This window comes from Felis catus, chromosome B1 (assembly GCF_018350175.1).
Source record: "Felis catus isolate Fca126 chromosome B1, F.catus_Fca126_mat1.0, whole genome shotgun sequence".
In the NCBI taxonomy this organism is placed as follows: Eukaryota; Metazoa; Chordata; class Mammalia; order Carnivora; family Felidae; genus Felis; species Felis catus.
Window position 1 is genome coordinate 171,810,522 of NC_058371.1, and position 15,148 is coordinate 171,825,669.

At 36.2% G+C, this 15,148-nt stretch overlaps 1 protein-coding gene across 3 annotated transcripts in view; it reads left to right on the forward strand.

The window, feature by feature from the left end:
• The window catches only part of PDS5A (PDS5 cohesin associated factor A), a 138,003-nt gene that overhangs the window by 78,295 nt on the left and 44,560 nt on the right, over positions 1–15,148 (forward strand). For all 3 annotated transcript variants that reach the window (XM_023253188.2, XM_045056453.1, XM_045056452.1), the window contains exons 18-20: positions 8,172–8,277; positions 9,979–10,139; positions 14,387–14,510. In XM_023253188.2, coding sequence (XP_023108956.1) covers positions 8,172–8,277; positions 9,979–10,139; positions 14,387–14,510 — 391 coding nt within the window. The remainder of the gene's footprint in view (positions 1–8,171; positions 8,278–9,978; positions 10,140–14,386; positions 14,511–15,148) is intronic.

Below are 15,148 nucleotides of genomic sequence, written 5' to 3' on the forward strand. Positions count from 1 at the left end.
CATACAACGCTGTTACAGTATCATTAATTATATCTCCTGCACTGTACCTTTTATTCCGATGATGTATTCCATAGCTAGAAGCCTGCCTATATCTTCCACTCCTCTTCACCCCTTTTGCCCATCCCCCTTCCCTCTTGCAACCATCAGTTCTCTGTTTTTATAGGTCTGATTCTGCTTTTAGTTTGTTTATTCATTTGGTTTTTTTTTTACATTCTACATGAGTAAATCAAAAATATCATAAATCATACTTGTCTTTCTCTGACTTATTTCACTTAGCATAATATCATCTAGGTCCATCCATGTGGTTGCAAATGACAAGACCTTATCCCTTGTTATTGCTGCATATTATTCCTGTGTGTACACATACATACATACACATACCACATCTTTATCCGTTCAACTGCCATTGGACACTTAGGTTGCTTCCATGTCTTGACTATTATAAAAAATGCAGTAAACATAGGGATACATATATCTTTTTAAATTAGTGTTTTCATTTGAAATACCCAGTAGTGGAATTACTGGACCATATATTTCTGTTTTTAATTTTTTGAGGAACCTCCCTACTATTTTCCACAGTGGCTATACCATATATTTATATTCCCACCAACACATTTATTAAACACATTTATTATTTTTGATGTCAGTGTCCTTTGCTCTATGCCATTTGATTTTAATGGGGTAAATCAGGATATAGTACATGTAGATAGTACTCTTGCCTTTGCATATTGACTTTGAAAGATACGTATAATGGCATTTGCTCTTTGTCTCCATGAGGCTTCACAGGGTTTCATTACTTTAGTAAATTATAGTAAAGCTAGTGGTTGATCTCCAGTCTTAACAGACCAAACACTGCTTTTTCAGTAGCATCATGTTTGGGCTCAGAGAAATCAACTTATTGTTAGGGTTTCTGAGAGACTACTTTCATGCAAAATTCTAGTTTATTTTAATGAGAAATATGTCATATAATATTCTTTCTGTGTAACCAAATCTTTATGGACTATTGTGAATAAAGGGTTTGTTTCTTCATTTAACACACATTTAATGGAGCAATTTGTAAAATACATTGGGTAACTAGGGAAGGATAGTTATTTAACCCAAATTGTGTGGGATGAACTTGTTATTAGAGCAGGTTCTGAAATAGATGACACATAAAATGGGTAGTGAAAGATCAGTAGGAATTATGGAGAGTAGTCAGGTGGAGATTGCAGAAGAACAGGCCACTAGCCCTGTGTCCTTGGGTAGATTATTTAAGTTACTCTGAGCTTTAATTTCCTCACCTTTAAAATAAGGATAATAATACATTTACAATACAATAACAATACACAGCAATAAAATAACAACTGGAATTGTTGAGAGGCTTAAATAACATGGATATATAAAACACTTAGCACAGTGCCTCGCACATAGTAATTACCAAATGAACTTTAGTAGCTATTCTAGGAAGAATAAATAGACAAAAACAAAGGCAATTAAGAAGTAGTTAGAAAGTAGTATGTGCTTTAACCATAATGAAGGATTTTGGAAGAAAAGAATGAGGATAGTAGAAAATCATCCTAAATATAACCAATTTTTCTTTAGTATATTTTCCCCAGACTTGTGTGTTTATACAAATACACATATGTGTGCTCCAGTTAGTTATTTATCCATAGATAGTGGTTGAAAGTGAAGTAGTGATTGTAATAGTGGGAGAGAGGAGTAAAATTTTACCTGCAGGGAGAGGGTAAAATTTTAAAAGAGAAAGGTTGAAGACTGAATCCTAAGGAAAATTAATTAAGAGGTTGGCTACAAGATCAGGAATTCATTAAATTTTTTAAAAATTTGACAATATAGTATGGTGACAGATGGTAACTAGACTTATTGTGACCATTTCATGTTTATAAATATCAAGTCACCCTCCTCTACCCCTGAAACTAATATAAGATTGTATGTCAGTTCTTCAATTTAAAAAAAAAAAAATTGTTTTTAAGGAGGCGTGGTCAAAAGTGGAAAATCAGGGGGCACCTGGGTGGCTCAGTTGGTTAAGCATCCGACTTCAACTCGGGTCATGATCTCACAGTTTGTGAGTTCGAGCCCTGCGTCAGATTCTGTGCCTCCCTCTCTCTCTGACCCTCCACAACTCACACTCTGTCTCTGTCTCTCTCAAGAATAGATAAACATTTTTTTAAAAATTTTTAAATGGAAAATCAGGAAAGAGTGGTAACACAGAAGCTAAAGAGGGACTAAAAGTTGGAGAGGTCAGATGCTATCCAGAAGTAAAATAGATACTAAAAATCATCCATTGGATTTAGAAAAAGAAAAAAAGGCCCTATGGCTAGGATAGTTTCTTTGGAGTATCAGGGGCAAGCCCAGTTTACCAAGGATTGAGAAGAGCATAAGCTAGCCCTTCCCAACATCCACATCATGGTACACAGAGAAAATGATAAAAATTGAGCAGAGAAGACTGCTCAAACCCAGAGGTGATTGACTTAGCTCAACAGGATCCTAATAGGGTCCACTCTGCAGCCTTGAGATAGGAGAAAATCCAAGGGATAAATAACTTGTTACACTTCCAAACTCTGCTTTAGGAGGTAAATTGGGATGTAGGACAGCCACTGTGGACAGTTTAGCTATAAAATGTTAAAGAGAAAAATTAGATAATGGAAAGAGAGTAAGCCTGAGGAAGAGTCTTTTGTTGTTTTTAATGAAGAAATTTTGAATATTTAAGTACCTTTGAGAGGTGCTAATAGAAAAGAAGAGAGGCTGAAGATGGGGGAAGGGTTGTAGAATTATGATAATGCAACATCCCTAAAGAAGAGGAGCAGAAAGAAGAAAATCTTCTCCATGATATGAAAAAATGATAGATACAAATTAGAGGAATTTAGAAGATAGGGTATAGAAAATTAGTTTTCACTCATGGCCTCCTTTATTCTCTGTCAGGTTAAAAGTAATATAAGTAGTCTGCTCAGTGGAAGAATTTAGACCTGAGTTAGAATGGTGAAGATTTATAACAGTTGTTATACAAATTAAAAGAGAAAGAGACACATAGAAGACTTCCCAAACAATTTTGAACAGACACTTGAATTGGTGATAATCTTTTGCTTCATGATACCCCTATGAAGCATATGGAGTATGTATTATTTCTCTAATTTAGAAACGAAAATACTTTTATAAGAGAAAGGACTGCGGTCCTGGTTTTAAGACTTGGGTCTCTTACAGCTTATTGACTCATAATGATGATCCACCCACATTATAATGAAGGCAGAGATGATGCACTGTATTGTTTTGCACTGTATTTCCAGGATAGACCCTAAGACTTGGCACATAATAGGTGGTCAGTAAATACTTATTAAATAAATGCATGCACAACCTCTTAAAAATAATTAGATACACTCATAAATTTTTTCAAACACATTTGTAATCTTGTTAAATTCATGTATCATTTTACAGGATTTCCTCCAAATAGAAAGCATACTTCAGATATTCTTCTCAAATTGGAAATAACTTTTGTTTTTAATATATGTCAGAGCTAAAACTTGTAGAGCAAAATACTGGGTAAGCAAGATATCTTAAATAGGACATAAAAAGCATAAACAATGATGGAGCACCTGGGTAACTCATTAAGTTAAGCATACTACTCAATAAATGATCCAATTTAAAAAAAGGGGACAGATTTGAACAGACTTCACCAAATAAGATATACAAATAGGAAATAAGCACAGGAAAAGACAACCAACATTATTACTCATTAGGGAAATAGAAATTCAAATTTCAGGGAGAAACCACTACATACCCATTTGAATGGCTGAAATCAAAGATACCGTCCATACCAAGTATTGGTGATATTTCAGACTGGCTGAACCAAGTGTTGGTGATACAGGAGATAGTTTGCTGTAACATTAAGTATACATATAATATTACCATACAACTCAGGAATCCCAGTACTAGATATTTGCCTACAAAAAAAGAAAACCTAAATTCCCGTAAAGACTTCAAGTTAATTGCTTGTAGCAGCTTTATTTATATCTTTAAACTAGAAATACTCTAAAGTTCATCTGTTGGTAATTAGATAAACATACTGTGATAAATCCATACAATGTAATACTTCTCAGCATTAGAAAGGAACAAACTATTGATTCTGTGCAAGAATGTGGAGGAATCTCAAGAGAATTATGTCACATAAAAGATGTCAGACACAAAATACGTGAAATTCTAGAAAAGGTAAAATTACAGTGACAGAAACCAGATCAGTAATTGCTAGTGTGGAAAAAGGAGATTGACCACACGGGGCATAAGGCAATTTTTTGTGGAGATGGGAATATTTATATATATATTCACAATGAAACACCACTTTATACCCACTGGTATGGCTATAATAAAAAAGATGAGTGGGAGAAGACGTCAAAAAATTGTTACCCTCATATATTGCTGGTGGGAATATAAAATGATGAAGCTGCTTTGGAAAACAGTTTGGCAGCTGCTCAGTAAGTTCAAACATAGAGGGGTACCTAGGTGGTTTAGTCAGTTAAGCGTGTGACTTTGGCTCAGGTTGTGATCTCTCAGTTTGTGAGTTTGAACCCCGCATCAGGCTCTGCTGTCAGTGCTGAGCCCACTTCAGATCTTCTGTCCCCCTCTCTGTCTGCCCTTGCCCACCTTGTGCACATTGCCCCCACTCATGCACACCTGTGCTCTTTCTCTCTCAAAAATAAACATTTGTGGTGCCTGGGTGACTCAGTCGGTGAAGTGTCCAACTCATGATCTCAGCTCAGGTCATGATCTCAGTTTGTGAGTTCAAGCCCCACATTGTGCTTTGTGCTGACAACATGGAGGCTGCTTGGGATTCTGTCTCTCACTCTCTCTGCCCCCTCCCCTGCTTACTCTCTCTGTCTCTCTCAAAATAAATAAACTTTAAATATAGAAAAAAATTAAAACAGAGTTACTATATGACCCAGCAACTCCACTCACAAATATATGCCCAAGAGAAGTGAAAATATATGTCCATACCTGGATATGAATATTTACAGAAACATTGTTCATAATAGCTGAAAAAAAAATAGAAAAAAACTCAAATGTCCATCAACTGATAAACTGTCTTACATGCATATACTAGAAGGTTATTCAGGATTAAAGTAAATGAAATACTAATACATAGTACAACATGGATGAACCTCAAGAACAGTTTGCTAGGTGAAAGGAGTCACTCATAAAAGACTACGTATATGTCGTATGAGTTTATTTATATGAAATATTCAGAATAGGCAAATGTGTAGCAGCAGAAGGCAAATTAGTAAATGACTAGGAATAGAGGAGATACAAGTGAACAGCAGTGACTCCTATTGGAAAAGGGATTTTTTGGGGAATGGAGTGAAATCTAAAATTAGATTGTGGTAATGGTTATACAACCCTGTGAATATAAACTAAAAACCACCGAATTATACATTTTAAATAGGTGAGTTATATGATACATAAATTATATTTCCAGCTAGTGTTTAATACACTCCTAATTTGTTTTTTAAAAAAATGTTTTTTATCAATTGAAGATACTGAGGAAGTTTTTAAATTATTCTTGTGATGTTAAAAGGGAAATAAGGGGTGCCTGGGTGGCGCAGTCAGTTAAGCATCCGACTTCAGCCAGGTCACGATCTCGCGGTCCGTGAGTTCGAGCCCCGCATCAGGCTCTGGGCTGATGGCTCGGAGCCTGGAGCCTGTTTCTGATTCTGTGTCTCCCTCTCTCTCTGCCCCTCCCCCGTTCGTGCTCTGTCTCTCTCTGTCCCAAAAATAAATATTAAAAAAAAAAAAAAAAGAAAGAAAAGTACTAAAAGTGGTTTAAATTATATAGAAGATGTATCTGTGACCTTATGTATTTTATACTTAAAATTTTTTAATAGTTTGACTAAAATATGTGTATTTTTCCAAGGGAAAAATTTTAACCTGAAACAGTTACGATTAACTTCCATTTGTTAAATATTTGCTATGTACTAGGTCATTTGCTGTAATAATTTAATGCCCCCAAAATAAGGGTTGTTGGTTTTTTTTTTTTCAGTTTACTGATGAGGAAACAGCCTCAAAACCAAAAATCACATCTATTGCAATAACATGGATGGAGCTAGAATATATTATGCTAAGTGAAATAAGTCAGTCAGAAAAAGACAGATATCATATGGTTTCACTCATATGTGGAATTTAAAAAACAAAACAAATGAAAATAGGGAAAGGGGAGAAAAAGAAGAAGAAAGGGAAACAAACCACAAGAGACCCCTAACGATAGAAGAGACCCCTAACGATAGCAGACTGAGGGTTGATGGAGGGAAGTAGGTTGGGGGGGGGGGATGGGCTAGGTAAGTGATGGGTATTAAGAAGGGCATTTGTTGTGGGGCACCTGGGTGGCTCAGTCAGTTAAGCGTCCCGACTTCAGCTGAGGTCATGATCTCACAGTTCGTGAGTTCAAGCCCCATGTCCAGCTCTATGCTGACAGCTCAGAGCCCGAGGCTTGCTGCAGATTGTGTGTTTCCCTCTCTCTGTGTCCCTCTCCTGCTCACACTCTGTCTTTCTCTAAAAACTAAATAAACATTTAAAAATTAAAAAAAAATTAAAAAACAGATAAACTTAAGGGAAGGGAAACAAAAATTTAAAAAAAAAGGGCATTTGTTGTAATGAGCACCGAGTGTTGTCCGTTAGTAATTAATCACTGAATTCTTCCAAAACCAATATTACACTGTATATTAACTAATTAAAACTTTAAAATAAATTTAAATTAAGGATTTAAAAAAATCATATTTGTTTTTATTTAAAATAGTACCACGTTGGGGCGCCTGGGTGGCTCAGTTAGTTAAGCCTCCGACTTTAGATTTCAGCTCAGGTCATGATCTCACAGTTTGTGAGTTCGAGCCCTGCGTCAGTCTCCATGCTGAGCATGGAGCCTGCTTGGGATTCTTTGTCTCCCTCTCTTTCTGCCCCTTCCTGTGTGTGCACGCACTCACCTGCACTCACTCACTCTCTCTCTCTCTCTCTCTCTCTCTCTCTCTCTCTCTCTTTCTCTCTCTCTCTCTCTCTCTCTTTCTCTCTCTCTCTCTCTCTCTCTCTCTCTCTCTCTCTCTCTCTCTCTGAAAATAGATAAATAAACATTTAAAAAAAATAAAATCAGGGGTGCCTGGATGGCTCCATCGGGCACGTGTCCGACTTCAGCTCAGGTCATGATCTCACAGTTCATGAGTTCTAACCCCATGCCCAGCTCTGTGCTGCTAGCTCAAAGCCTGGAGCCTGCTTCAGACTCTGTATCTCCCTCTCTCTGTGCCCCTTCCCCACTTGCACTCCATCTCTGTCTCTCAAGAATAAAGAAACATTTTTAAAAAGCGTTCACCTTGCTTATTAATTAATTAATTTAATTAATTGAAAGTACCATGTTGCTACATAGTCTGATTTTTATTCACAGGTAATGTTCTGTTTTGTGGTGGTTAGGTATGTTTGAAAAACTAATTCCATAATGTTGGACAATTAAATGTTTTTTATTGATGAATCTGTTTATGAATATAACATGATGCTTCTAATGAACTTCTTTTCTCTAAATCTTTAGGAATAGAATTACTGATTCAGTAAATTAATCACCAAGGATTAATTTAAACTCCTTTGTCCATGTATTTGTTTTTTACTTTGAGTGAATTGTCATTTCTTCATTTAGCAACTGCCATCTATTGTTTTTCTATTGTTGTAAACAATCTCTTTATATATAGAAATCAGTGTTAAATTATATTTCCAGTACATATCATTTAATTTTAATCTTGTTGTTTTTCAGTAGAGTTGTACATGGAGTTTGGGCAAGGTTGTGGGTAGATAAAGTAAAAATCTCAGCTGTCAAGTTGGGAGCAAAGTTTAAAAAGTCACAAAATAGGGTTGCCTGGTGGCTCAGTCCATTAAGCATTCTCCTCTTGATTTCGGCTTGGGTAATGCTCTCAGCAGTTCGTGGGATGGAGCCATTGGATTCTCTCTCTTCCACTCTCTGTACCCCTCCCCCACTCACGCACAAGGTCTCTTTTTCAAAATAAATAAACATTTTTTTTTAAGTCACAAAATAATTTTTTCCTCCAGGAATGTACTTGTAGCTAATGTTTAGGTTCTGTGTGTGTTCTACCACAATGTAGTTAGGAATTACTCATCTACTAAGGTGGCTAATTTAGATTTTCTTATTTTAATAGTGCACTGGTAAAACTGATGAATAAATCAATAGAGGGAACAGCAGATGATGAAGAGGAGGGTGTAAGTCCAGATACAGCTATTCGTTCAGGACTTGAACTTCTTAAGGTACTTTTAAAATAATTCTGTCTCCATGAATTTCCAGTCTTAATTCCAATTCCCTTAAGGATATGCAAGGGTTGGGCTTTATTTCATTGGAAACTGAAAAATTAAACATTTGTAGTAGAAATCATATTTTATAAAAATGTATGTCTTTCACATTACAATAATGTAATTGTTTTACATTATAAAATCATGTTTTGATGATTTGCTATTTCATTCCTCATTTGCATACCTGTATTTAACAACATGTGCTTGTAACAGTATGTTCTAAATGATCTTGTCTTAACTTTCATCTGCTGAAGGAATTACATGACAGTATCTGTCTTATCAGGAAATTTTTAAACAATTGTTACTCATATTATGCCAAAGAATTCAGAGAATAGAGCAATTAGTAAGAGGCAGATCAGGCAAGACTTTGTGGACAAGATATGGCTTAATCTAAGGGTAACACAGCATCGTGAAAGAGAATAATTCTTGGCATATTTTAGGGATTGTTGGGAGTCTAGCCTAACTAAAAAAAAAAGGATTGCTTTGGGGAATAATGGGATACAGGGTTGGTTTTAGATTGGTAATGCTCTTTGAGCAGAAAGGTATTATCAGGGTCTTTCCTTCTGGATTTCATTATGGCACGGCACTAAACAGAGCTTTCATCAGATGGAGTAAAGAGGAAATTGAAGGAAAGAGATATTTAGATAACTATAATGTATGAACTGAGGGAGAAGAGACAAACCAGTGCAATGGACATTAGATAGAAAAGAGAGTGATGGGATTGTATTGGAATGGTCTTTAATTTCATGGAAAGATTTTGTATTTTTAATGATGAGATATTTTTAAATAGTTTTAAGAGTGAAATCTTGAAGATAAGCATTTTTCATAGTTTTGATTCATTTTTTCAAATTTGATTCTCCATTTTTCTGTAAGTAAAATTTACAAGGTTTTATATTATCAACCCTATTACTAACATGTCAACATACTATCTAAATATTATCAGCAAGAATCTCACCGAATGAGACCATCTCTTTACTTTATAACCCATTAAATAAATGCTTATTAAGTAAGTTAATGAAGATTACATACTCCATCCCCTACCCACACCTCTCCACTTGTAGCCTTTATCTCTGATATTATGCTAAGTTGTTTCCACTTCATGGAAAGTAAATTTTGTAGACATGTCCAACTTGCTATAAATTCCTTAGGGATAGACTGGGACTTCTAGAGTAATAAATAAAGGAGTAATAATGTACATGTTTTTAATCGTGACTAAAAGTTCACAGTTATGGCTTCTTTGTTTATAGTTATGACTAGTGAAATTTTGTGATGGATTTCACTTAAAATATTCCTTTTAGACTATCATTTTGCCAGTGAAATAAAGCTCTGTGTTAACATTTTGTTTACATCACAGTATCACAGTCCATAAAAAAAGAGCCACATTTTTCTGCATTCCCAGTTTCAGAACAGACTAAGAGGTAAAGAAGAAAATAGGGCAAAGGCTATATATCAACTCTCATAAGGAGCTACTGCACAGTATTTCTTTTCACATGTCATTAAACACAACAAATTACAAAGGAGACTATGAAATAAAATCTTTATTCTGTATAGCTAGCATATGCAGCCCATAATTTTGAAATGTATTTATAGTAGAAAATAATTTTCTTCTTTGAATGAAAACCATTGTCTGTACTTCTAAAGCTATATCTATTCCTCCAGGTTCTGTCTTTCACACATCCTACCTCGTTCCACTCTGCAGAGACATATGAGTCCCTGTTACAGTGCCTCAGAATGGAAGATGACAAGGTAGCAGAAGCTGCTATACAAATTTTTAGAAATACAGGCCACAAAATAGAAACAGATCTACCCCAGATACGATCGTGAGTATATTTTTTCTCATGGTAAACACAAAAGTGTTTTAAGTGTAGGAGCCAGTCATTTTTCTTTTTCATGTAGGAAGATAGGAGAGAGGGGAGAGGAAAGACAACTTTTTCTTAGAAGCAGCTTTTCTGTATCCTTTGTATTATCCTTTCTCTGCCTTATACTCCTCCCCTACTATTAGAAGAACAAACTGAAAAAGAAATTAGAGGAACAAACTGAAACTTTGTTTATAACAAGATTATTTTTGAATATTAATATTAATAATCAAAAGTTATCACAGAATTTAGAATTTGTGGTTAGCGTTTCTTCCTTATCTATGTACATTTTCTTCCCTCCAACTGGTTTAAATTCAGTAGCTGCTACTAACCTGTCTCACCAAAGAATGGGGTAATCAATTAGTCTGTTTAACATTATATCTTATTAGTTGCCTGGTTATTGGCAGTGGTGGTTTTATAATTTTTGATCTCTCCCTCAAGATTACCTTTTCTCTTTCATCATAAGAATGAAATACATTTTGATATTTTTACTTCGACATCATAAAGAGGTTGCCTTAGGATCAAACTTGTGCTGAGAGTTTATATTTAGACAAAAAATGTGGGAGATGTCTTTTGAAGGAAAAACACATTGTTGATAGCTGTTGAGTCAGATGTTCAGGGTATATGCAAATAGTTCTGGATATATCCAAATCAAACCGTTTATCCTTACAGGGTAATAATAGGACAAGAGGACTACTGACTCCTAAAGTTTTTGTTTTTTGTTTTTTTAATGTTTTATTTATTTTTGAGACAAAGACAGCATGAGCAGGGGAGGGGCAGAGAGAGAAGGAGACACAGAATCCAAAGCAGTCTCCAGGCTCTGAGCTGTCAGCACAGAGCCCAACACTAGGCTCGAACCCACGAACCGTGAGATCATGTCCTGCGCCAAAGTCGAATGCTTAACCAACTGAGCCACCCAGGCGTCCCCTGATTCCTAAAGTTTTTATTAAATTTGTAAGCTGATAGTTTAATTTGAGAAATAAGTCAATATTGTACATTCTCTTCATTCTCAGAACTGTACTGACTAATATAAAAGAATTACCACACTTAGTCCCTGGTCTCAAGGTGTTTATAGCCTAGAAATCATAATCTTTGTACTTGTACATTGGGGAAAAAAATCATTGACACACTAGGATAAAGTTTCTGGTGAGTTTTTCAAGGTAGGAAAACCTATTTTAAGGTAAAGGATTTCTTCTTAAAGGAATTCTATCCCAGCAGAAGCAGTGGAAAATGGGGGTAGGTGAAATAGTTAACTTTGGACACAAGGAATAAAACGTATTGTTCTTAAGACTAATGAGGAAGGAGGGAGAGAATCATTGAAAAGCAGAGGAGCAAAAACAATGCAGGCCTCAGAAACAACCCTGATGACATCATCGGATTATATAGCACACTAGAAAAGCAAGGGAAAAGGTTAAAGTTGATTTTTGTGTAATCATTTCATTAGGCTAAGAAGAATTAGTAACACATTTAACAACAGTTTGATCAACACTATGTCTTTGTTACTTGTGTTATTTACAAGAACTGCTACTCTGGTAAATGAGTTTGTGAGAAAGACTTTAACAGTGTTCAGTTAAGGAGGCTACTGGGCCATGGAAATCTGTCTCTTAACAATTCTAAATCTGCACACAGAGAAATGTGTCATATTCGTAAGTGTCAAATCAGATTTATACTGACTAGCATATATTCATTGCAGTTTTTTGGTTGAGGTGCATGACCTGGGATCTGGGGTATTGCTTTTAATGTCTAGCCTCCCATTTTCATGAGAGGACCTTTTGTCATCATTGTATTTGATACCACTGACCTTATAATCTATAAAATAGAACCACTGCATTAAATGTATGACAAGTATCTTTCTTAATTTTTTTTTTTTTGCCTTAAATAGCTTTTCTTCTGATTAAAAGAATACTTAAATGTTCATTGTAAAAAGCTAAAACTTGGGGTACCTGGGTGGTCAGTCGCTTAAGCATCCAACTCGTGATTTTGGCTCAGGTCATGATCTCAGGGTCATGAGATGGAGCCTCCCATTGGTCTCTGTGCTGAGTGTGGAGCCTGCTTAAGATTCTCTCTCCCTCTCTCTCTCTGCCCTACCCTGTCATTTTCTCTCTCTTTCTTTAAAAAAAAAAAAAAAAAAAGCAAGCTGAAACTTTAGGAAATATAAGGGAGAGAAAGAGTCATTATCCACACTTTGATATTTCTTTATGAGTATTTTGTCTATCTACTTGCTGTGTATACCTGTTCTTTTATAGGTTGGTACTTACATCTTCATATAATGTTTTCTTATATCATCAACATTTAATGCTTTAAGACTGTAATGTGTTATTTCCATATTGTCCTATTATTTTACTTTGACCTTCAATGTCAGTATGGAGGTTAAGTGCATGGATTTTGGAGAAGTACACATTTTCACATCCCAACTCCACCATTTCCTAGCTCCATCACCTTAAGAAGCTTAAATAGGGGCGCCTGGGTGGCTCAGTTGGTTAAGCGTCCGACTTCAGCTCAGGTCATGATCTCACGGTCCGTGAGTTCGAGCCCCGCGTCGGGCTCTGTGCTGACAGCTCAGAGCCTGGAGTCTGTATCGGATTCTGTGTCTCCCTCTCTCTCTGCCCCTCCCCTATTCACACTCTGTCTCTCTCTGTCTCAAAAATAAATAAACGTTAAAAAAAAAAAAAAGCTTAAGTAAAATAATATTTTTGTGCTTTAGTTTCCTCATCTGTTTAATAAATGTAATAGTCCTCTTTGGGTGACTATGAGGATTAATTGAATTAATCCACATAAAAACACTTAGAATGGTGCTTGGTACAAGTACTCAATAATCGTTAGATGTTTTTATTACTCTTCTACCAATATATATGTGTCGTTATCCTTGCATACTTTGTTTTACTGCTTTCATTTCAGCCCTTTAATAAAACTTGACCTTTTGCTACTTTTTGTCTATGGCTACTTTAAAGTTTATTTATTTATTTTGAGAGATAGAGAAAAAGAGCCTGAGCAGGGGAGGGGCAGAGAGAGAGGGAGTGAGAGAATCCCAAGCAGGCTCCGTGCTCTGCACTGAGCCCGACAGAGGGATTGATCTCACAACTGTGAACCCATGACCTGAGCCAAAATCAAGAGTCAGACATTTAACTGACTGAGCCACCCATGTGCCCTTCCATGGCTGCTTTAAAGTAACTGAAGGGGGGGGCGCCTGGGTGGCGCAGTCAGTTAAGCGTCCGACTTCAGCCAGGTCACGATCTCGCGGTCTGTGAGTTCGAGCCCCACGTCAGGCTCTGGGCTGATGGCTCAGAGCCTGGAGCCTGTTTCCGATTCTGTGTCTCCCTCTCTTTCTGCCCCTCCCCCGTTCATGCTCTGTCTCTCTCTGTCCCAAAAATAAATAAATGTTGAAAAATAAAAAGAAAAAAAATAAAGTAACTGAAGGGGAAGGGCGCCCGGGTGGCTCAGTCAGTTAAGCATCCGACTTCAGCTCAGGTCATGATCTCTCATGCTGTGTCGGGCTCTGTGCTGACAGCTCAGAGCCTGGAGCCTGCTTCGGATTCTATGTCTGCCTCTCTCTCTGCCCCCACTTCGTCCTCTGTCTGTCTGTCTCTCTCTCTCTCTCTCTCTCTTTAAAAATGAATAAACATGAAAAAAATTATTTTTAATAACTGAAGGGATTGTGAAAGGGAAGTGGGAAATTGGGAATATGTACTTGGAAGGTAAATATAAAAATATAACATGGGGCAAGTTTTAGATTATAAATTCAGGGTGGTTTGTTTATTTCTCCATATTCATGAGGTGGCTTTAAAATAAAAATTACCTCCTGCAGTAGCCTTTTTCTTGAGACGTTTCTTGTATTATAGTTGGGGATAGAGAAGGAGCTTTAAACCTTTCTGCAGATGAGGTAATTTTTAACAGAGTCTTATCAGGGTTTCTGGCTGGCTCAGTTGGTGGATTCTTGATCTCAGGTCGTGAGTTCGAGCCCCACATTGGGTGTAGAGATTATATACGTGTGTGTGTATATATACGTGTATATATACACGTATATATACACATATATATACGTGTATATATAACACACACGCACATACATACATACGTACAGCTTAAAAATTAAGAGAGGCTTCGCTACCAGCAAAAATCCAAGCAGTTAAGGGAGAGGAAGCAGGAGACAACCAGGAGAACTACTTGTAGTATATGGGCTTTTTTTAAATTATGGTATTATTTTTTTGCAGGACCTTAATTCCCATTTTACATCAGAAAGCAAAGAGAGGTACTCCACACCAAGCAAAACAGGCTGTTCATTGTATACATGCCATATTCACCAATAAAGAAGTCCAGCTTGCACAGATTTTTGAGGTATATATATATATGTATGTATATAGGATGTGTTTATGTTGATTTTTATTCTTATGCTTTGTGGTTTGTTGAAGATGGAAGGTAAATTTTTTTTTGGCTATTTAGTTTCACCCTAGTATATATATTCCATGGGAGCAGTGACACTCTTTTTCCAGCACTGTATTCACAAACTTTACATCAGATTATATGTTCAAATACTACATTTAGAAGAATATTTTGTGTGTTTGTGTTAGAACATTTTAATTTTCACTTTATTGGCTCGGTGGTCCACTTATCCTCAGAAAGTATTAGTAGATAACTTTGAACCACCCAGTTTAAAGTACCTGTCAACCCTACCTGAAAATTAATCCTGTTTGCCTTTTCTTATGTATGATCCTTGGCCTGATTCCACTACTAGAAAAGTACTCTTGTTTCTGTAAATTGGATATAGTATCAACAAAACCATTTGAACCCTTATTTTTTATGGTCCATGGGCATTTAAAATGTCCCCACAGGATAAGAAATCCACCAACATAACAAGCCTGTTGTTGTACATGGCTTGAAAATAATGCTGATTTGATGAAGCAGAAATGTTCTTGTTTTTACTTCTGCCTTTTACGTGGGCTTTTGTTTTCTTTTTCTTTTTTTCTGCATTCTTT